This window comes from Macadamia integrifolia, chromosome 3 (assembly GCF_013358625.1).
Source record: "Macadamia integrifolia cultivar HAES 741 chromosome 3, SCU_Mint_v3, whole genome shotgun sequence".
Taxonomy (NCBI): Eukaryota; Viridiplantae; Streptophyta; class Magnoliopsida; order Proteales; family Proteaceae; genus Macadamia; species Macadamia integrifolia.
The window spans coordinates 519,410-543,851 of record NC_056559.1 but is presented as its reverse complement, the minus strand read 5'-3'; the positions used below and the strand labels follow the sequence as shown (position 1 = coordinate 543,851).

The window sequence follows — 24,442 nt, the reverse complement described above, 5'->3', positions numbered from 1 at the left end:
TTGGAATTTCATCTTTGTCGCCTCTATGTTGAGTGTAAGAGGTTAGAAGTATGAAAAATTATGTCCTCTCTATTAGATACAATTTAGAATCCATATTTGGGAAGATGTTCTCAGGGTTTGGAAATTCTATCCTCTCAATTGCTCATCTGTCCCCTCTATTTTAATTTTTTAATCCTATTATTATTTTTAATAGTTTTTTTTGTTTTTTTTCCTTTGATTTCTATAAGCCAAAAAGGGAATCCCAACCTTTAAAAAACATGAAGACAGACAATGAGTCAGAGCAGCAAATTAGATTGTATTAAAGCATTAGTGATCAGGATTCAGGAGCACATAGATCTCCTCCTCCTTTTCTCTTACTGGCTAATGCTTCTATAGATATAGAAATATGAGCAGGGGATTCTTGCCAGTCTGTGTGGCCTTTGTAGCAGTACGGGGTCAATGACAGAACACAAAAACATCAACATGGATGTGAATTTTACATTGCAATGGGTACATATCTTTTTGTCACCCTCCATGTAGCCTAGCAGGAATCGTTTTCCCTAGAAACATAGTTGAGGAGGATTAATTAAAAATTTCTCCTCTTTTGTTGTAGGAAAAGGGTTGGACTCGCCACCAACTTGCTATAAGCTAACAACATACACCAATGGGAGCTCGAAACACATAGGAAAAGGCAATCATTTCCATAAAAAAGGGAGAAAGACAAACACAAGTTTAGGCACCCCGGCAGCGTACCCAAAAATTTCCCCCTGTTATAAAGCTAACCAAAATTTTTATGCATAAAGTGAGGTGGCTTGGCGATATCCATTTTTATTTTTTATCTTTTTTGCTAGAATAAACACACCATGGTGGTGACCAACAGGGGGGATTGGGAGACCAGTGGGCCTTAGGGGTGTGGAGGGGCGCAACGCTTACCAAGTGATAAGTTATGGATGGGGGTGTCTCAAAACCAAGACCATAGACCAGGCCTACCAACAAGAAGGTATGCGTAACCACCAGAGCAACTACTCTAGTGTCTGCATATGAAATAAATAGGAAAAGAACATTCTTTTTCTTTCACCAAAAAAAAAAGTTCTTCATTGTGCAATTCTTGCGTTTAGACACAAAGAGTGGCAAATTGATGCCTCCACCTCTGTGAAATTGAAATCTCATCCCTTGTTGATGCCCATATTCACACCGCCTATTGCCTATCTTCTCTTGTGAGGCCTGGGAACATTCTTTTCCCCAATTAAATTAATGAGAAAAGTATCTTTGAATTAATGACAATACCCTATGCTCCTCACAGATATTTTATTATAGGGTAAGGTTTTCAAAGCAATCATGGGAGGTTATCCTAGCAACGTCTCTCTCTATCTCTCTCCTCTTCACATGAAATGATCTTGTTGCTCTCATATGTATGAAACCATTCAGCTACACTTCGTTGGTCAATTCTTTTGTGCCACTTGTTTAGAAAACCTTTTTCCATTTTACATTCATTTTTTTTTTTAATTAATATAAATGTAGGAAAAAATCTCTTTATTGGCGTGTTTCTCTATGTTGCTTGCCTCCTCGCCTAATTTTTCAGAGAATAGCTCTTTGTCCAAGAGTGTGGCTCCTATACCAACGCGGGGCACACTTGGAAACATCACCTAAGTGACAATTTCCACTTTTCATGAGGGGTGGGGAGGCCATTTTGCCACTTTGTGTCTAGGCACAATTCCTACACTCCCAGACATACTGGGAAAAAAGATTTATGTGGGGGAGTGTAACCCTTGAGCCCAAACACATGGGGGTGGGGGTGAAATGATCAGCATCACCTCCACCTCTATGAAATAAAAAATGACAAACTCTGTGAATGCTTCCTTGTGTGGTCTCAATAACCCTCGCACATGTAGGAACTGCACTCTTCCTTGAGAAACACTTCTCTTTTTTATTGTTTCTTTTGTAAAGAAAAAAAAAGAAAAGAAAATAGAATGAATGAATGGAAGAGTAGCTACCACTCAGAGAACCCTTGCCATAAATTAATTTAGCGAATGTTGTTGGAGAGGCGTGCAGTTTCCAGTGGAGTTGGATGGTAGCAGTATGAGCATCCATCTTCATCAATCAAATTTTTAAAAACATTAAGAAAGGCTCAGAAGTGAGAAAGGAAAAGTAAAGTAGTTATTAATAGTAAGGAGAATGGATTGTGCAATTTGCCCACATAAGAAAAAGAAAAAGGGATCGGTTGTGGCATTAGTTAACCTGGCTTTTAAGACACACATCAATGGAGAGAGGGAGTTAAAGAGAGACGTGCCTGTTGCTGCTTGATGATGTTTCTGTCTTTTTAGTTTAAAGGAAAACCCAATAATTCTTGGTTTCTTGTTCACTTAAAGCTAAAGAGTATCGACAAGACTTGGATCCCGTTCTCACCCTTTTATGGGAGGGTGGGAGACTGGCTTTTTAACTTGGTTGATATAAGCGTTGCACTTCAATTTACTTGGTGGTTTACTTCTCTTTTGAGATGGGTCTGTGGGATCCTACACCTGTGAAAATCAAGTTGAAAATGGTTGATCACCCAATTAAGAGGGTCGGTGTAGCCCTTTTCTGATTTTGGTTTTAAGATTTACCTGTGATGCGTGAGCAGAAAAGACTTTACAGATGATACACATGGGTGGGTGGGTTGATATTAAAAGAGACAAACCCAGATTTGATTAAAGGTCCACAAAGAAAGAAGATGGAGAATAAGAGGCATTGGACGTGGAAAGAATTTATTTACAGGAAATTTTTAAAGCTCTTTAGAGGTTGGCACAGTAGAAAGGACACTTGTAATGGATCCCATTAAAGGCCTTAAGAGCACTACAAAGCTGTACCTATATCCTTTCTTTAGTTCATTAATTCTTATTTCAGAACTGTGAAATTAGAATTTCCATAAAACCATTATAAGGTGTTGAAAGTAAGAATAATGGTTGGATTTTTCTTCAATTATTTAACTATGCGTATATACAAATACTATATCAAAGAAAGCAAAAGGGTAAATCTTTGAAATATATATATATAAAAAAAAAATGAATCTGTCAAATATAATAAGGTATTGGTAGAGGAGGACGAGGTCGAGGTGGTGGTGGTGGTGGTCGAAGCATATGCACCACTAAGACAGTCTCCTCCGCTCGCGGCGGTTCACATGGACACGGCATTGCTATGAACTTTGGAATCCGATCACCGGGCATTACTACTGGCAAGCTCTCACTCTTGTTCTGCTTCGAATCCTGTTCAGAGATGGCATACACAGAACACAAACCAATGAGCAAAATTGATTTTTTTTTTTTTTAGGAGAAAAATAAGATTCCATTTTTACGAGCAAGGAAGAACCAAAAACAGAGAGAGAGGTGGAGATACGTACCATGTGGATGTGTTTAGATTTGGAGGGGGATTGAGGGGTTGAATCCAAGTCGGGTTCGGTTTCTTCCGATCGACGACGGAGAGAGCGAAGCTTATCCCACTGGTAACAGCAGGAGAAGAAACCACTCAGGCAGAATATGACAATCAACAGAAGCGCTGTACCCAGAGGGAAACCTATGGATGGCCTAGATGCATCTGATTCTTCGGGCCTCCATTCTTGATTCTCCATTTCTCTCTCATGTACTGCCACACCCGAGAGCAGAGCAAAGCAGAACAGAGCAATGGGGCGACAGGGCTATCACTGATTTTGGGGGGAGAGGGAGTGGTTGTGGTGGTGAGTATTTATGGAGAACCCAAGGTGAGGGAAAAGGCTGTAAGGAGTAGGGAGTAGGGCGCCTAGTGCAGGGGCTTTGTGGGGGAGGGGGACGTGTAAAGGTACACTTGCTCCGTCCGGCCACGGCTGTCCGGGCCATCGTACGGAGTGGGTACCACTTTCCCTCAAACTTATCGAGAAAAGAAAGATAGATAATGAGACGAAGGTAGATTGATTCTCTGAACAAACAGGAACGACGGAAGTCACGGAACTACCGTTTTAGGTAGAAAAGCGTATCAGTGGTTTCAGTATATGGGTATGGAATCGACCGTATGTCCGTACTCCGTATAATCCAATTCCCATCAATATGGAAAGTGATATTGATATTAAATGGAACTTTAGTAGAATTACAAGAGAAAGTGAGAGAGAGAAGGGGGAAGTGGAGAATTATATCCTTTGCTCGTGGTAACTACAATGGTGTGGTGATCATCGGGTGGTTAGGAGCACTTGAGCACACATCCGAAAGTATTCTCAATCGTCAAATTCTCATTGCATAATTGTAAAGGATTTTTATACGAAAATGAGTGTCTTACGACACATAAAGAACAATGAAGACAAGAGAATTGACACATGACCTCTTGAGAGTGGAGAGAACATTCTTATATAAACATGTAATGGATACCTAAATTCTATTGAGTCACTCTATACATTAGACTCTGACTTAATAAAATCAGATGTCAGTCGCAAGACCATACAAGAACGTACGAGAATCTGATATGAACTCATGAATTGAGTCTATACTTTTAAAATACCAACCAACCGACTAAACAATTGTCTTCCATTGACTCCTTAACCTAGAAAACCATGTCCGATGTGAGTTGGACTGAATAGCCTCATTCCACTCTTTAATTGTCTTTAATATGAAGTCTGGACATCTTGTGGAAAAAAGAGTAAATAAATAAATTTTAGCTGTTTCAAATCGAATATGACCCAATTGATCATATGATATCAGATTGATACTATGAGTATATATATGGGAGGACAATGAGAATATTTTCCTTTAACGTGGAAGAGAGAGAGAGAGATAATAACTGTGGCAGCGTATCTTACTGTGCCGATGACTCAGAGGAACGTTTTCCCATGAAAAAAAAATAAGATAGTTTTCTGAAATAAGCATCGTAGTAAGTCCACATTCTCACCTAGATTTTTTTATTAATTTTTCTCCACTATGATCTGTGGTTTCCATGTGGATAACAAATAGGGAAAAGTTTCTTTAATCTCTAAATACGAGAGCTGTCTCTCTTCACATGAAATGATCTTTATGTCTCAAGTAAATAAATAAATAATTGCATTCAAAATAAGAAAAAAAAAATCTTAAAAAAATGTGATTATCTAGGGTTCTCTATGAGCAAATGGCAGTGACAAGTGCATCCATAGACTGCAATGAAATGCTATTTATGCATAAAAGGGTAACGAGATCATTTCATAGGAAGAGGAGAGAGAAAGATATTAACGAAGGTCGACTTGATGTGGTTGTAGTCACCCCAACTAACACCCATAGATTTAGGCTTGGTATCATACCAATGGTGGATGATACTAATCGATATCAACAACATTGATATGGTCAAAATGTGACTTTGTCAAAAAATTGTTTTTGTACGTACTAGAATAGGCCTAATATGAATGATCCTTATCGCCTATTAGTATAGTTGCCAACTAATTCCAATGTTGATACTTTGAATTCAAACTTTAGTTTCAACCATAAACATGGTTTTAGAGCACGATATTGGATTAGGTATTAATCACCTTTGAAACCGATAAGTATCAACATAGATCGATACTTCAAACCATGCCCATAAAGAGATTTCCTCATCTCTTATTTTCTCTCTCTATTATTCCCTTCTATCAAAATTTAATACGATCTCGGGAGAATTCAACCTCATAAATCAGCTTTACAATACAAGATGAAGGGACCAACACCATATCAATCCATATCAATTCTCTTAAAAAATCGATATGGAATCAGCCCCCATATGCTGATATGGATCCGTAACATGGAACTTCTCTTCTTCCCTTGTAAATATGTTCAAAATGGCTAGTGCCCTAAGACACAAGCTGTTTTTTCACAGCAAGGCCGACTCAGGATGAACTGCAATGGTTTGTGTCTTACAGTGGTTGGCTAGTGCGGCAGTGCCTAACCCACTCCGTATCTGTTCTGCTTCTTCACAGCTTCTGGGCTATATGCTTGCTCTTATCCTTTACCAACCCTCATGTCATCTGGGACGGACCATGCCGGTTGGAACTGGGAAGTGGGAAGCAGTACCCGCCAAATGCTTCCCTTCTTTTTTTCACTTTTGCCCAATTCTAATTTATCATTTTAGCTGCTACTCTTTTGTATAATTTGGGCCCCCTATCGTCACACCTGCTTGTATTAAAGAGCTTTAAAGGGTACTGACCTACTATCCTACGAGAGCAGATCGGTTCTCGTACGAGAACCTTTTTAATATGATCTGATCCACACATATGAAATACACCATATATGTGAATCATATCGTACGAAAATAGTTCTTATACGAGGGCTCTTTTTTCTATTCTCTCCATTGCAAGAAAATGAGGAATACTTGTCTGCTGGGGAATCATCTCTTTCTTCAACTTGCTAGGATCTTCAGAGGCCCAATAACTATGTCCAACTTACATGAGCCCATAACTGAAGTCCAATAACCAATTAGTCCACAGAACTGCCCATCAACTCTGTGTTGGGCTTTGACCAGCCATATACCTTCTACTTTACAAACTTATAAACTTGGTAACGGTAAGGTTACTCCATTGTGACCTAATAATAGAGGAGTCAAATCGAAAAACAGAATCACACAAAAGGTAAAGAAAAATCATAAGAAACAAAAGTGACAGGCACAACTAGAAGAAGTATCCCTCAAGCATCCTTTGACACTTTTATCTACCACGTGGCAGCTTAGTTGATCCTAAATTTTGCAGGCATTGCCTTTGACTAAGGTAAATTTCCCATGTTGTGTCATGTGGAAAATTCGATTGGTCTATTTTGGTCAATGTTTTGATGGTTAGGAAAAAGATTGAACATGTAGAAGTCCATCTGATTGATTTCACTTTGATACGTCACAAATGGCTAATCCAACTTGCCCTTTATCTATCCATTGCTTAATTGACTTGATGCTTAAAAATACAAGAGGAGAAAACTCGCTAGATGGTGGGCTACATTTCAAATTGGCCCAAAAGGTACTTCGATAAATTGTAAAATTGCGACAAACCTGATCCATTATAAATGGGTTGGGCTTTGATTGACCCCTCTAGAGAATTACTAAATGGGCAGGCTTAGGTTGGACCCCTTTATCCTGTCATCCTCAGCCCAATCCTCTTGGTTGCCACTCCTAATTCCAATTCACTTGGCCTATATCCAAATGGTTTCTTTTCTTTTCTTGCTTTTCTCTCTTATTCATTTCTATCCAAACAAGAACGGTCTTAGGATAAGAGAAAAGCTTAGAGAGGAGACCATTGCAAGTCACCCTTAATTTAAAGCAAATTGAGGACAATTAAAAGAGGGTATGCAAACCCTCATCTTTTATAACTCCTTCATTGGTGCCTTCTCTAATTGAATTGTTTGACAAGTAGTTAAGGAGAAAAGGACACTTGCCCTTGAATATAGTTTAAGAATTTTTTTTGGGGGGGTGGATTTCTAAAATTTGTCGGTTAGATTCAACGGTTATATATAAAATTAACTCAAAAATTATTGCATTTGCTCAATTCAATAGGCATTTAAGTCGAGTCAAGAATAAGTGTTTATAAATATTAGAATGACGTCTGTGTTTTCCTCCACCCACAGTCATGGGATGTGAGAGGGCCGGGAAGAACATCTGACTGAGGCGGGTTTGGTTTATCCTTAAAGGCTCCACTTGGTAGCAAAAAAAACTTATTTTGGTAAAAGAAATTGAGGGGATGGAAAATGAAAATGTTTAAACTGTTGTAATCATTACCTAAATTCATTATCATATTTAATAATGATATCTTTTTTAGATATAACTTTATTTTACTTTTCAAATACAAGGGATTTACATGCAACATAAAGTGAAAATTAATAATCAGATGTGGAATAATAATGACAAATTATGTGGGTAATGGTTACAAAGTTGCTTTATTATGTTTAAAGATTCCACACCTCTTCTCTTCAATTTCCCTTGCAACTAAACAAAACCTAAAAGAAATAACTTTCAAACTTGCTGGAAATAGATGGCTATCAAATACTTACCAAACGATGAACTTTGAAGAGACAAATTATCAACTCATGCAATATGAGGGTGTTCTTATATTTTTCATATTTAGGTTGTGTTTGGTAGCCAAGAGAAGAAAATAACATAAATGAATTTTCTTGGTTTAAGAAATTCTCTTTGTGCTTGGCATATCCAGAACCAAGAGATCGAAGATTCTTTTTTTAATTTCAAAATTCACCTCGGGAATGGTGAAGTTTTCTTTTAATGCAAAAAATAATAATTATAATAATAAATAAAATCTTGCCAAAAACACAAGAAAATACAAAAAAAATAAAAATAAATAAAAAATCTTTTCTTCTAATGGTAGTCAAACACACATAATTTTTTTTTATTTTCTTACCATTACATTTCTTTTCAATTCTTTTATTTTCTTCGTTTTTACCGATTCTTTTTTCTTTTCCATCATGCTCTTCAAAATATGAAATGGATGACTTGAAGGGTAAGAAAAATATGTCAAAGAAAAAAGACAGGCACGTAACTGTAGTGTACAATGCTCTTTCACAAACTCTCATGTCCCTCTCCTCGTTTAATGACATGGTCTCTTTTATATACAGATCAACGACCATTGGAACTCATTTTTTCCCTCTAGACATGTATGATGTCAATATACAATTGTAATGTATCCATTGCTCTACCTACAACTAAACATAAATAAGATTGTAGATTGAATCTCATCACACACCATAGTTTGGCTTTAGCTATGACACATTATTCCTTAAAGTGAAATAGTTTTGCACTTTTGATAAGGCTTGTGAGAATTTGCCAAAGAAGCAATCATGGTGACAAATGAAAGCCATATATCAGTCTACATCTGTGTGACCTAAGTGATGATCAAACCTAGTTGCGTATTGGCTGTCACTTTGTAATGAACTAAATGGATCAGTCCAGAACCGTTCTGGTTGGCCATAGATAGTAGCTGATAGTGTTTGAGTGTATATTGTCCCTTTCAAAAGTTCTAAAAAAGAGTAATGAGTTCATTTTCCAAATGGACATCCAAACCCTAGCTTTTTCTTGTCTCATCTTAAATCTCTAACAACCACAACATAAAAGAAAAAAAAAATCAGATCCGGATCGGAACCGGATCATGGATGTGGGTCCTATCCATTGCTGTAAAGACCAAACTCTAAATCTAAGAACTCATTTACAAGCCTGAGAGAAACATAAATGCTTGGGCTGATGATGGGTCCGAGTCCTACTCTAGAAATGGCCCAACCCATTATGAAGCCATGGGAACAGTCCAAAGACCAAACGCATTGACTCCGAAAACGACATTTCTTTTACTTTTTTCTCCATCGTTGGATTTGGTACGGACCCTCTGAAGCCTCGTATCTATCTGATCTAATGAACTAAGGGTTAAAAACTAACCATGGTTAAGTTTTATATATTTAACTCAAGTTATTTGATAACCGGCAAAAGCGGAGGGCTTCTGGAAGTGGGTCCCACTTGTCTTGGCAGCATCCCGCAAAATCTGCGGTTAAACTTTGAAAGGCCGACGACGACGAGGAATCCCTCTTCATAATTTTCCCCGAATTCCCTTTTTTTTTTTTTCTGACATTTTTAATTATTCTGTTATTTCATTAATAAGTGGTCTTCACCATCATCCACTGTCACCCATAGGCCATACATATCACCATTATCATCATGATGCCATTACCCGCATCCTCAACGAAGAGTAACTGTAAGCATGGTTTTAAGTATCTCCGATACCGATACGATACCCTTCGATACGTATCTTAAATTTAGCCGATCGATACGATACACACTGATACGATACATGAAATTTTTAAAATCCTTTCATATCGATATATATCCTACAATACATACCGATATGCATCAATACACCACCAATACACATCGATACGATACGATATGCCTTGATACGACTATGAAAATTATAAAATTGAGGTAAAATGTACGTTTCGATATGTATTGGTACATATCCGTGAGTATCAGTATATATTGGCACATATCGGTGAGTATCGATATATATCGGTACGTATCGGTGAGTATTGATATGTATCAGTGAGTATCGGTATGTACCGATACAGTGCGCTATGGTCATATAATGGCCATGACGGGTAATTTTTCAGAAAAACATGATTTTTTGAAGGGTTTTTGTTCCAAAGTTGCTGTCAGCCATATTTCTCTCTAACTAAAGTGGAAATCAAGGTTGAGAACAAGGATTTTACATTTATGGGACAACTACAAACCTTGAATTCTTAGTACGATACCCTCAATTTAGTGTTTATGCATAATACATGTTATCAATAGCTTTTTTTTAGCAAATTCTTTATGCAAAAGTGTTTAAAAAAATGTTTCCTATCCATTTGTGTGTATCTTTAGCGTATCTTAGTGTATCTCCGATACGATACTATACTCTCCGATACGTATCTTAATTTTGGCCAACCGATACGACGATCGATACCGATACTTTAATCCTTGACTGTAAGGTTGTCAATTTGGGACTGGAATTGGGACGTATTGAACCCGACCTGTTTCATTGTTAAGTGGAATAGTTCTTGAGAGTTGAATATGGGATCTGATCTTTAAATGAGACAGTTTTGGGGTAGTTTTCTAATGCGTCCAGAGCTAAAATGATGTATAAAATCGACTAGAAATGAAATCATTAGGGCCCGTTTCATATGCATATTTGTTTAGAATAAAGTTTTTCTTCACCGTAAACGATGGTACGTTGTAGATGTGAACGTACCCCATTCTCTCTTCACATCTTCTCTTATTTACGAGAGAAAGAATGCTATCTTGTCAATGTAAAAAACACCCAAACACAGTAGGCGTGGAAAAGATCATGTTGCCCCCCGCCTTATAAGGTGCTCAAAATACTTCCAAACATTGGCATGTACCTGCACTAGACTGACAGTGTTCTCTTGCCTATTTATTTTATTTAAAATAGGGTGTTACTTGGTCGTGCAACCCCTGCCCCGAACACATGGGGATAGAAATGACACCCCACCCCTATTGATGTCCATACGCGTCGCTTTTCTTGGCTCTTGTGCTGGTGTAAAGGTTGTTCAATTAGAAAGTGTTCTTTTCCCCTTAAATTAGAGAGATGATTCTTTTAAAAGCAGTGTGATCCATGTGCCAACACAAAGGCCAATGAAAGCACACATGGAAGCATGAACACAAGTAAAATTTTCGCTTTTCATGAGAGATGCCCTAGACCATCAGTTTGCCTTCCTTTGTGTTGGGCACAAAAACCACATTGTCTTTTGGTATTCTTTTTTTTCTTTAAAATATTTTTAATTATGAGAAAAACTAAGGTATTATGTTAAAGAAACACTTATATTTTAGCATTAAGAGACTCCAAAACCTATAAGGAATCAAAATCGAGTTATGCTGACTGTTTGAGAATTTAAGTGCCGATTATTGTTAAAACACGAGTATTAATTAGATTATCATATTATTAAGTATGATTGAATCATAGTTTTGAGAGTGTGTAGCATAGGGGCGATACTAAAATTGACCCCGTTGAAACTGAAATCAACAAAGAATCAATTATCCACAACCATACCATAAATTCCGTATTGGACATTAGTTTGATATCGATATCAGTGTCGGTATCGGTATTGGTATCGGTATAATGTGCCCCGGCCGATGTTAAAACTTAAAAGATGCCCACTTTTTTTCTGAGGTTGGATAATAATGCCCATTGACCACTAACATATATGTTTAGTATGTTGGGGATGTGATGATGACGTGGGCTGAGATAAAAGAGCAGTAAAGCGAAATAAAAGATATGATATGATATTAGGAGATATGATGATGATGATGATGGAGCATGGGGACATGGAGTGTGGTTCATAGAGGCACATTGGCATTCATGATGGATGTTCTTCAATTCTACCAATTGCGAAGGCAAAAGGATGAAAGCGAACGAGAGCGTGGGAGGGGAGGGGTTAGAAGTGGGCCATAGTTGGGGGCAGTTAATGATGACTGGGTGAATACTACCACTGCCCTTGTCTGTCTCTTTTAATACTTACAGATTATTAAATGATGTTTTCTTCAAATTACTTTTGAAGAATGTTTATAATTACTATTCCTTCCTTTTTTAATTAAATAATAATATAATAAAATAATATAAATATCCCCATCAGTGAGAAAGGAGGAAAGAAAGTAATGATGAAAAGAGGGGAAATAAGGGAAGGGGAGGAGAGGAGAGAGAGAAAGCAGTTGGGTGTCAACTTCCCCACCCGGCAATCCAATTCCAAATGCCGCTTTCTTGTCTCCCATCTCCTGTTTTCGTCTGTCCCCCAACTCAAATCCCCACCCAATTAATGCTTCTTACGTGACTTTACACCTCCCTTTCACGCCTGGGTTTGCCCCCACCCCTAAACCCCAAAAATACTATATTATTATATCTACATTTTATCTTTCCATTTTCACCCTTCTCCTCTCTCCATAATTTCTAGACACTCGCTTCTCCCTTCTGATTAGCCAGATCTCAATCCTTTGATAGTATGAGGAATAGGTATCATATCTGTATCGGCAATTCACCTATCTTTATTCAGTCTGATCCCATATCGGTGTAGTGGTATAGGATATAAATTAAGGCGTTAAATCATTTTTTTTTTCTTCTTTAACAAAAATCATTAATGAAAATCATTTTTTATCAAAATATAAAAATGGTTTGGTAATTACATGTTTTTTTGTGACAGAGTTTAATACCTTTATATGCAAAACGGATTTTTGAAGAAATGGGTGAAGAGATTTCCGTCACTCATCTTTTTTATAAGTATCTTTCTCCACTTTGAATTGAAGAAGAGGGGGCAAAAATTATAACAAAAAATCATAACCACCTTTATAACCTTTTTTTTTTTTTACTTAGTTAACAAAAATCATTAATGAAAACCATTTTTTATCAAAACATAAACATGGTTTGGTAACTACTTGACAAAAATGTTTTTTTGTGAAAGAGTTTGGTACCTCTATGTGCAAAATGGATTTTTGAAGAAATTGATGAAGAAATTCCCTTCACTCATCTTTTTTATAACTATCTTTCTCCATTTTGAATTGAAGAAGAGAGGGCAAAGGGCTTGGATTTCTAATTACAAATCAAATGACTATTTTACCCATTCATATTGAGACTTTAAGCACGTGCTCATTAAAGTTCAACGCAAAAATAATTGAAAATTAATTTTGGCCAAAACAATAAATGACTCATGATCTCTTTTTGGTTTTTGTGTTTTATCAATTTTTTTAAAATATAAACAAGCTCCATAAATGATACCAAATGCAGCAAAACTATTTTTGTGAACAAAAAAAAATGATACCAAAGAGGGCCAACGGGCAAAAGATAAAATAATTGATTTAATAAATAAAAAAACTAAGGGCAAAACTGTCCAATTCGATTAATGTGGGTCAATTTGTGATTATAATCGAAAGTGGCCAATGCCTGGCCCGAAGCTTTAAACTTAAACAATTATCCTTTCTTTTCTTTTCTTTTTTCCCCCAAAACCATGACCCTTTCTTGTTGTGGGAGGGGATGACCATTGTTCTTTTGTGTTGAAATTGTATATGCCTTGGGAAGTTATTACGATGAGGTATTTTTCTTATGGTTGAGAGTGAGCATTGGGGTACCTTATAATCGATCCTGTATCATAGTAGACAAACATTGATGACTTTAGGATGGTATATTTTTGGGAATCAGATCCTCTTCAACGATTTTCTATTTAACATTTCTTTAAATAAATGCATGCATGGAATCCAACACCTGGGGGGGGGGGGGTGCAGCCCAAACATGTTGCAAAACTTTATCCTATGCATTAGAGGAAATCGTTTTAGATTAGTTATATCGACCAATTTGTATCAATATTGATTAATTTTGTCATAGATACCTAATCCACAATATTGAAATGAAGGGTGCAGAAGGAGTATATTTCCCATATCACAGTGATTTTGTTTTTTTCACTTTTGATATTTCCATGTAGGTATTGGGTGCTGAGATTATTTAGGTACTTTTGCTTCAATTTAGTCCAGTGACTTCTTTTAAACATAGTTGAGAAATCAGGTTTTGGCTCGGATGAATCATCAAAATGCAAATAAATAAATCAAAATCAAAACAAAAATAAAAATAAAAATAAAAATAAAAACAAAAAACAAAAAACAAAAAACAAAAAACAAAAACAAAAAAAAACAACAACTAGGATCAAGAGTCATTAAGACTCATCTAAGCTTAAGAAATGATTGGACCAAGTATGAGTCACTCCAAAGCTTTGTTTGTTTCAATGTTTTACTCGAGTCTCGTAAAATTCATTGAATCTAGTTTTTTTAACTAGGTCGTATACTATTCATATACAATAAATTGTTCTACAACTACACAAAACTTTACCACCTCCCCCTTTTTCTCACCTGTGAAGCAAGCATAGCTTTATTCTCTCCTCACTTGAAGAAGGAGAAGATAAAATATGTTATTAAAAAATAATCAATTTTTATATGCACACCCATGTATGTACATGATAATGCCTTTCAACCGTTAGATGGGGATGGGGGTGGAGGCAAAAGTATAATTACAAACCCCCCCCATCATCCCCATCCAACAGTTGAAGGCGCTATATATTTTAGGGTGGCAATTGTAGTTTAATCCGGATTAGGGTTTTTTCGCTATATTTGTAGCGAGGGTTTCTTTCTCTGTAATGCAAGCAATACTGAGAGGTGTGAGGACGAACACTATAACCCTATTCTCAATTGATAGTGAAGCAGGATCTCATCTCACCGGGGACGTAGGCAACCTTGCCAAACCTCGTAAAATCTGCGTGCATTGTTTGTTTTATTTTTCCATTATCTTCTGCATCGTTTTAGGGTTGCGTTTCTACAGTATGAGTCACTCCAAAGCTTTTTTTGTTTCAATGTTTTACTCGAGTCTCGTAAAATTCATTGAATCTAGTTTTTTTAACTAGGTCGTATACTATTCATATACAATAGATTGTTCTACAACAACACAAAACTTTACCACCTCCCCCTTTTTCTCACCTGTGAAGCAAGCATAGCCTTAGTCTCTCCTCACTTAAAAAGGAGAAGAAAAAATATGTTATTACCGTTAGATGGGGGTGGGGGTGGAGGCAAAAGTATAATTACAAACCCCCCCCCATCATCCCCATCCAACAGTTGAAGGCGCAATCGGGCACGTATGCAGCCAAGAATAAAAATGATTTGCCTTAAAAATATATATATTAATAATAAAAAAAATTAAAATAGAAAGAAGATTTGGTGAATCACTATGTTTTTAAAAGTGTGAGAAAAGTAAAAAATATCTGATTTTCCAACAATGCTTTTAAATAAATAAATGGAAAAAAAGAAAGGTAGGCACACAAGCACATGAGTATAGTGCATTAAAAAACAATAACAAAAAATTCAATTTTATCCCAACTTAATAAGGTCTGCTATATAGATTTGCACAAAAATAATAAAATAAAAGTGCGATTAAAAGTAAAGAAGAAAAACACAACGCCATAAAATTTATAAAATCTAAGCTTAATGAGGTCAGCTATATAGATTATTGCATTCCAAATTGCTCTACGTGAGGTTATATTATTGGGATAATATTTACACCATGTGTGTCATTACTCACAATTTTCTCTATAGTCATTTTAGACAATGCCCCTAACTCTTTTAACTCTTTTAATATGAATTAGATTGTTCCTCTTTATTAGAGCATCCCTAGGCTTCTGCTAAACATGACCATATGACCTCAAATTACTTTCTTGGAGCTTATTATTGATTGAATCAACTCCCAAATCAACTATAATTTATTTATTATTTACTTTATCCTTCTTAGTTTTGTTATACATCAATCTTAACATCTATATCTCTGTTATACATATCGTATATATATGGCACTTCTTAACTGTTAAACATTCTACCCTATACATCATAGTCTATTTCGTACATCAGACCTATAAAATTTTCCTTTAAACGTTAAAAGAATAAATTAGTCACACAATACCCTGGTCGCACCTCTCCACTTTAATTATGTCTGAAATATTATTCTCTATGTCATGTTTTTTTTTTTAATGCTTGATCTTGGATATATCTAAAATAGTCATTTTGTAGTATTTATTTCTCTTTAATTTTCACTATATCATTATTAATCATAGTATAATTAAAGTTACACATTATATATTATGTTTTTTATCTACTTTATCTTAAAACATCTTATTTTCACCCGTTCACATTCTCGCCCTCGTCCCTTCTGCCTCAATAATGTAAGTTCCTATATACAAAATCTACACCAACAAAACTTTTCTCATGCTATTGGTTAGACGTCCATGATACCAATCGTGTTTTAAGTCCACATTTTTGGACCTGAATCGATCAGTCTGGAAACGAATATGGGATCACATACGAATTGGACTTAATATCAGGTGATTTTGCTCTTGATTTTTTTCTCATATCATCCACACTGTTACATTTGATACTGATACGGATCGGCAGATACAGCTGATCCCAAACCGATACCTAATTTTTTGTTTTGGCTGCAAAAAGATAGCTGACTATTAATTACCAATATAAACGGGCAGGGCTGAAGTACAATGGTGCCCTCACCAGTCACTATTATGTACTCACCCCTGAGATCTGAATCTTCTGACAAAGACAAACGATCTATCGTCGTATATAAAGAGAGAGTGGAGATAAACAGAGAAGCACGTGGATTTGAGGGCATATTTGTAATTCCATCTCCAAACAAGCCCATTTTACTTGCAACTCAACAACTCAACGGCTCTCAAGCACTCGAAGGCAGATACCAGAAAACGCAGAAACTATCGATTAAGACTTTACCCCTTTTTACGAACACACGAGGATGAGGAAAAAAAAAAAAGACTTTATCTTTTCATGATAGATCAACGGTGTAGATTCACGCGATTTGAGAACCTTTAGATGTTGATCAATGGTTGTTACCCCTACTTGATCGGCGGGAATATAAAGGCAGTGCCCCTAAAATTACAGACAGGGTTTGTCGCGACAAAATAAAAAAAGGCTTTTTTATTTATTTTTTCCATTTTTTATTTCCGCCTTATATTTCTTGCTTTGCTTTGCTTTGCTTAGCTTAGCTTAGAGCTTCACAGCGAACGGTCTTATAGTTTTGTTGCTTTCTGGTTTCTGCTAAAATGGAGGGGCCTTAGCTCTTTGCTTCTTCGTTCGTCCTCTCTTTGTAACTTGTCTTGTACATTTTCTGTTAAGAGGTTTAAGATCTCCGTCTCTTCGATTGGTCTGCGTAATTGATCAGGCAAGTTACCTGAAATTTTAAGTTTCTCTGTTCTTTAGAACTCTTTCACTTTCTTACTTGGAGAGTTGGAGTTGTTCTGGTTGAGATCTAACAATCCACTGGTTTGTTCTTTCTCTGTGAGCAAATTTAGTCTTACTTGGTAGCTATCTGATCTCCTGTGGCTGATTTCACTCTAAATGTCTTAGCTTTTTCTGTTTTTCTTTGTTTATGCTTTCGATTCCCCCCTCCTCTTTTGATATTTCATTTTCTCTGCTGGTTGTGGAAGTTGCTGTGTTAGCTAAGTAGTGTTTCTTCGTCTTTTTTTTTTTCCTTTCTTTCATTTTCCAGTTGAGATTTTCGTATTGAGATTAGGGCTGATTTGGAACTTCGTCACTTAAACTATGACTGTTCTTCCGGTGCCCTGGTTTTGTTGGGAGCGGGAGCTGGGGCGGGGAGGGGGAGACGACATCCTTTGTATTGAACTTTTGTTGTATGCTTTTATTTTCAGTTTTGCAATTTGTTTCAAAAAGTAGAAATCCGTTTTGCTTTTTATTTTTTATTTTTTTTCTTTTGCGGATTTATTCTTGGTGAATGGTGATCTCTTGTTATACTCTGAAGGCTACTCTTTGAGATTGTCGGGACTTATCATCCACCTCTCCTCAAAATTCCAGTCTGTGTTTTCATAACTGCAAATCCAGGTTGTAGTGATGCTGGCTTTACTTCTCCCTCTCTCCCCCAAATTTTAGTTCCGTACGGATTTTTAAAATTTATTTTTATTTTTAAGAATTAATAATTTCCTGATAAAACTAAAGATTCTCATGAGGTTCTGGTTAGATTTATTCTATTTAGTTTGGTTATCCATGGAAAATGGGATTTTCTAGGCCAAAGGGCATGTTCATGAATGGAAGTGGTGGGTGCAGGAGAGATTTTTTTTTTACTAGTTTTTTTCATCAGCGACACAGATATTTTTTAGTACAATGCGTTTTATTTTTTTCTCTTTTACTTTGGTGGAAATAAACATTTGATTTCGGTAGTGGTAGAAGTGCTTCGCTTTCTTTTGCATTCACCCAATGAGAACTTGATTTAATTGCAAGCAGGTACGCGAGGAAATCTTATAGTTCTGGAAACATACGCCTAATGTCTCCGCCTTTGCTTGGCGTCGTGGAAGGGCAGGGGAATGTCTCTCTGGTAGCCTCACCGGCCTCTGCAGATAGTAGCTGCCAGAATAACTCTGAATTAAAAGAGCGTAACTACATGGGATTATCTGATTGTTCTTCAGTAGACAGCTCTGCACTCTCAAGTTTGTCTGAAGAAAAAAATAGCAGCCTGAATCTGAAAGCAACAGAGCTGAGGCTTGGGCTTCCTGGATCCCAATCTCCCCAGAGGGATTCAGAGCTGTCCTTGCTGAGCCCCGGAAAACTAGATGAGAAACCTTTGTTTCCTTTACTTCCTTCAAAGGATGGTACTCAGTCTTCATTGCAGAAGGGTGCTGTTTTAGGAAACAAGAGAGGGTTCTCGGCTGCCATGGATGGTTTCTCTGAAATGAAAAGTGCTGCGTTTACTGAAGGAAATTGGATGTTTCCTGCTACTGGCTCTGACTCACAAACTGCTCAATCGGCACCTCAAGGGAAATTTTCTGTCAACTCGGGAGTTAATGTTATGCTAGCTCCTAGGCCTTCCCTGAACTCAGGGGTGAAATCTGTTTCTGTGAAGGAGCATTCTGGAGCTCAGACAGGCGTGTTGAAAGAAGCTACTACGCCAGTTAAGGTATTACAAGAGAGGCCTCATGCTGCCAATGATAACAGCCATAATCCTAGTGGTGCTGCTAAGAACAATAGCAGTGCACCTGCTGCCAAGTAAGTGATATTGCTTCAAAGGGGGCACTGATCAAATGGTTTTGGGTTAACTATGTGAACTGGTCACTTATCTTCCATTCACGGCAGGGCACAAGTTGTGGGTTGGCCACCAATTAGATCATTTAGAAAGAACACTCTGGCGACCACTTCCAAAAACAATGATGAAGTCGATGGTAAACCAGGCCCAGGTGCTCTTTTCGTCAAGGTCAGCTTGGACGGTGCTCCTTATTTGAGGAAGGTAGACGTCAGAATGTACTCTGCATATCAGGAGCTCTCTTCTGCACTGGAGAAGATGTTCACCTGTTTTACCATAGGTGAGCTATTTTATGGTTCCAATCTTGTAACATTTCATCACATAAACTTTTTCCATTTGTGCTGAGTTGAGGTTTTACAGTCATGTTGGCATGGATCCAGTTACTGCTGTTTGCATGTAATTTCAGGCCAGTGTGGATCGCATGGAGATCCAGGGAGGGAGATGCTGAGTGAGAGTAAGCTGAGGGACCTACTACATGGGTCAGAATATGTTCTTACCTATGAGGACAAGGATGGTGACTGGATGCTTGTGGGAGATGTCCCGTGGGAGTAAGCACTTATATATTCTTTCTATTTGTCCGCCTTGAGTTTTGTTTGATGTTATTTTTTCTTAGCTCATACAGTCAACTACATAAAGATTGCAAAGTGTTTGGTTTTCTGCATATCTGCTGCATAGATATGAAGATTGAGAATGCCATTATGTCTTACAGTTACTGTGTTTTTTGTGGTGTCTTAATTGTCAGTTTGTCAGATGGTCAATAGAATGCAGTTTAAGAGATTCTAGTCAGTAAATCGTTTTTGTGCCATAAATTGCACCGTTAGTGGTGAGAGGAACCTATCATACAAGGTTTTTTGTTTTTGTTTTTGTTTTTTGTTTTTTTGTTTTTTTTTGTTTTTTCAATGATAAGGATATGTTCATGTATACCATGAGAATGGTATTTAGAGACAATAAAATCTGCTCTCTGTTGTAAGTAATAAATAATGTGGTAAAACGCTATAAAATAGGTGGATTTTTTTAAGAGTTGGTCTTAAAAAAAGAAAAAAAAAGAAAAAAAGAATACATAAGGGGAGGGTAAATTAAAACAGTATTTTTTTTAGGATATAATATAAAAAATCTAATAACAATTAAGGAATACTGTCCATTATTTGCTACAAGAGTGGAAGGTCATCATCAAGGCTTTTCTTGGCAAAAATTTAAATTGCTCACTAGCCCCTGGGCAGTGATAATGCACTTTGTATAGGCTGGCCTAGTAGAGTTTTGGCTCAAAGGTAGTTACGAGCCCTTGTTGTCAACATCTGATAGGAGAGAGAATGAGGAAAAGGGGAATTTCGATTTGAACTCCTGTGATGGCTCAATAATACAATTTAAGAATGGTATTGAATTATTGATGAAATGGCTGAATAATGCCCACTGTGAATGGTTCAAGATGCAAATCTTATGGGCTCAAGAAAAATGGAAAAGAAAGAAACTATATAAGTGTTGGTTTGTTTGTTACTGTAGCAGTCTTTAAACTTTTGTGTGTTGATATAGTGGGCCTTTGCTGTACTTGCAACTGATGTCAGTTGATCAGCGAAAATCATGGCCTTGCTTAGGAGTAAGTGTTGATGCATTCCTTCCAGTAATGGAGTTGAAACATCTGTCTGAGATGTAAGGATTCAGTTCAGCTATGTTTATTTTATGGGTGCATGTTTCTGGCACTGCACCCTGTAACTCTTCACTGCATGCTAGCTGTAATTGTCATATGATGGTTTGATTAACTGAGTAAAATGGACTAGTCTGCATTGCAGTCTAGTAATGGATTAACTTTCAAATCATGGAGTAATTTTCAAATCGATTTGACTTAACAATTTCAATGCAATATTTATAAATTATTGTTGGAAATGGCCAACTCTATTTAGGATTATTTGAAGAGAGGAGAATGTTGGAAAACACTAAAGGAAAACCCATTCATGGTGGGCCATATGATTGAGGTGGTCCACCAAATTTGACATGTGGCCTATCCAGGAAGATCCCATTTATCCAATGATCAGCATGATCAAATCATCATTCCATGTGGTAGAAATATAGTTGGCATCTTGGAAATTGTTCGCGGGAGTGGTGTGCTGGAAAACTTGTCCATATACCAAAATTTAATGGCAAAATGTTTCCTGTGCACCAGTACCAAAAACTCTTTTTCTTCATGCATACGAATTTTCAGTCATAGGGACTGATGATTTGGCAGACTGACTGTTGGGTAGTTTTGAGACCTCCCTTATGGGTCACAATGTCAAATTTGGTGGCTTATCTCAGCCATATGGACCACCATGCATTGGTTTTTCCCCATGTTTTCAAACTTCGAATTCAATCATACCCTCCCATGTATATCCTCCATGCATCCTCTCAGTAATGACATGTGCGAACGTCAGATTTGTCTGAAATTTTAACCGTATATAAATGATTTTGTGAACAACATATATCCACAAAATTTGGGCTTCAAAAGGAATGTCCATTTGGCACTTAAAGGGTTTGTAGAAATGGGTTCTTAGTACACAAACGTGCTGGAACTCTATCATATATCCACAAAATTTGGGCATCAAAATGAATGTCCATTTGGCACTTAAAGGGTGTGTAGAAATGGGTTCTTAGTACACAAACGTGCTGGAACTCTATCATATAACCATGAAAACAATTTGCCTTGGAGTACATTGTACATATGAATGTGATAACAATTAACTCCAAGCACATCTCTCTTCTCTCTCTCTCTCTAAATAGAATTTTGGATGGAATTCTGCTGGCTAACGGATGACCATATCCATGTGCAAAAAGAGTGTAAAAATGGAAAACATGATACGGAGTTGATGTCTGCATATTGTCTGGTTATCACAGCAGCAGGCAGGCAATTCTGTTACCTAGCATTGGGAGCATATTTCATGGGTGGACAGTTTCATGTGCTTAGGTCTCATGACTTGAAACAGCCAGTGACTGCACATATACCGTTGCGCAGTCAACAGTTTAGGGATAAGGAAGTGAGAACAAGTTTGAATAATTAGAACACAATAATTTAATTGAAAATAAGAGAATGATAGCTTTGTTGATAAGTGAATGTATCATCTTGACTACCTTGTGTTACAGTGAACACTACTATTTCATTATCACATGCAAAATGCAATTTGCCTTGACCAACCTGCATTGTTTGTAACAGTGCTGATTGTTATTTTTGGACTCATGGCAGGATGTTTATTGATTCATGCAAAAGGTTGAGGATCATGAAGAGCTCTGATGCAATTGGCTTAGGTGAGTATGTTTTCCATTTATCCTCCAATATCTTTTGAGAGGTTGACCCTATAAGAGAGTTTCACCTGCGTCCTAGGAACATATTGTTGTGAGAGGAGTAATTGTAACAGGATGTGAATACGGCATTGAACTTGTCTCTTTCATATGCATAGCACATGAATGGGAGTTGGACCATCTATTTTCCCCCAAACCTCTAGTATCCTTGCATGGAATTATACTATTTTATTCTAGAAACATGATAAGAAATATGTGGACACAGTTTTCTTTCACCATCAGTGAAGGAAGAATCCCTTACCCATGGCTATGGAGATTGTCAGATGAGTAAGGGCATTGATGAGACTGTTAGATGACCAAAGGGGAGGGTATTTTCGAATTCGTCAATAGGGGGTGGGAGTTTGTTGATGGGACAGAAGTCCCATCACATGATCAAATCACTAGTGATGTAGGGATTCTTCCTCCCTTGTTGGAGAAAGTTTTCCTTCACCAGTGAAATGGGAAGAATCCCTTGCCCACTGGTGATGTGACCACACGATGGGACTATTGTCCCATCAACAAACTCCCACCCCCTATTGACGAATTCGAAAATATTCTTCGCTTTGGTCATTTGATTGTACCAATGGTAATGGGCAAAGAGATTCATATTTCACCATGGGTGAAGGAAAACGTGGTCCTATATAGATCTATCTATAAACGTTTGTAAATTTGAGTCTAAGTGGATCCACGTTGTAAATTGCTGTAATAAGCAGCATTCTGTTATGGTAAATAAGAGTTGTATAGTTTGGAGTGGTACTTCAGGCAAGTTATTTCTTTTGTTAAGGTAGTAGCTTGGCTTTTAACTTTAAGAATCTCTGGTTTGCTTGATTTCCTGCAGCTCCAAGGGCAATGGAGAAATGCCGGAACAGAAACTAGGTATCGGCTCAACATCATGGCTGCTTTCCAGCCAGCAATTCATATTTGAAAGTATCCACGGGAGGGTAGGGAAGCAAATGGAGAAGAGACCGTGATTCAGGAAGGAATGGTGTGACTGGATGCAATGGTCTGGAAGGCAGGTCATGGGGTTAGATGCTTAGTGTTTTTTTTTTATTTTTTTATTTTTGCTTTCCTGATAATTCATCTTGCTTTTAATTGTCCTGAGTCTTATAATTATAAAGCTGAGGCCACAACTTATGGGAGTACCTCTCTTGGTAATTTGATTTGTCTGGTGAGTTCCTGTTTCCCCACAGGAACAGGAACTCTTAGTATGTAAAGTGTTTGACTTATTGCTTGACATGTTTGGTTGTGTGTGTTTGCTCTTTTAATACAATCTCCCAAGTTAGTACTACAAATTAATCTATCCACTGCTTGGACAGCCAAGTAATGGCATTCTATTTCAGATGGAAGATTCTACTACCACTGTCATCAGTGGTTGTAGTGTGGGTTGGAGGTGAGGGTCAAGTCTCAGTCCAACTTTCCCTTTCCATGGTCCTTTAACGAGTCTTGAGAGTTTAAAAACAGTATCAAGAGGCTCTAGTTCGCTTTGTTGTTACTATGAAGTATGAACCCAGAGAGAGGACACAGATTATTCATTTCCCTCTTTCATTGTTTTTATTAGGGGTGCACAGGGGCTGGGCTGGGTTGTATAGTTGTCAGTTTCAGGCAAATGCTAGGCTCAACCGAAGGCCTCAGCCAGGCCCAGCTGGACCCAAATGGTCCCAAATAGTCCTAGAAATGTCAGCCCGGCCTGATGGCTTAAAAGCCCAGCCCAACCCCTACCTCTTCTCATCTTCTTCAAATCCAAATTATTTCTCCATCATCGCCCCCAACATTTATGTGGCATTTGATGGGGAGTTATAGTTCCTACATTCCCATTTATGTGGTACGCCAACTACAATTGAATGGGAAGAAGACACCATTTTCTATAATATGTAGACAAGGGTGGCATTATCTGTCATAAAATTCGTGCATCACCTAATTTGCCAAGTGGCAAATATATCATTGGTAACCCACCCAAGGGTTAGCTTAGTTGGCAAAGATCAACATCTCACAATATAAGAGATTATTGGTGAGATCGAATGCCCAACATGATGCATAAAATAAAGAAAACACAAATAA

General features: G+C 37.3%; 2 protein-coding genes across 5 annotated transcripts; one reads left to right on the top strand and one right to left on the bottom strand.

Annotated features, from left to right (window-relative positions):
* Positions 1 to 2,909: 2,909 nt before the first annotated feature.
* On the bottom strand, positions 2,910 to 3,809 carry LOC122074661 (uncharacterized protein At5g65660-like). Its single transcript, XM_042639583.1, has 2 exons — positions 3,356 to 3,809; positions 2,910 to 3,221 (listed from the first exon to the last, which is right to left on the bottom strand). Exons 1-2 carry the CDS (start codon positions 3,581 to 3,583, stop codon positions 3,030 to 3,032), a joined length of 420 nt encoding a protein of 139 aa, XP_042495517.1. The 5' UTR covers positions 3,584 to 3,809; the 3' UTR covers positions 2,910 to 3,029.
* Positions 3,810 to 16,995: 13,186 nt separating this feature from the next.
* On the top strand, positions 16,996 to 23,618 carry LOC122074100 (auxin-responsive protein IAA9-like). Of its 4 annotated transcripts, none has more exons than XM_042638936.1 (6): positions 17,000 to 17,310; positions 18,286 to 19,044; positions 19,132 to 19,358; positions 19,485 to 19,626; positions 22,290 to 22,351; positions 23,223 to 23,618. In XM_042638936.1, exons 2-6 carry the CDS (start codon positions 18,326 to 18,328, stop codon positions 23,258 to 23,260), a joined length of 1,188 nt encoding a protein of 395 aa, XP_042494870.1. In that variant the 5' UTR covers positions 17,000 to 17,310; positions 18,286 to 18,325; the 3' UTR covers positions 23,261 to 23,618. The 4 variants fall into 4 exon arrangements, with proteins under 4 accessions (XP_042494872.1, XP_042494870.1, XP_042494869.1 ...); XM_042638935.1 differs by having other exon boundaries at positions 17,001 to 17,209; XM_042638937.1 differs by lacking the exon at positions 17,000 to 17,310 and adding an exon at positions 17,326 to 17,348.
* The last annotated feature ends 824 nt before the right edge of the window (positions 23,619 to 24,442 follow it).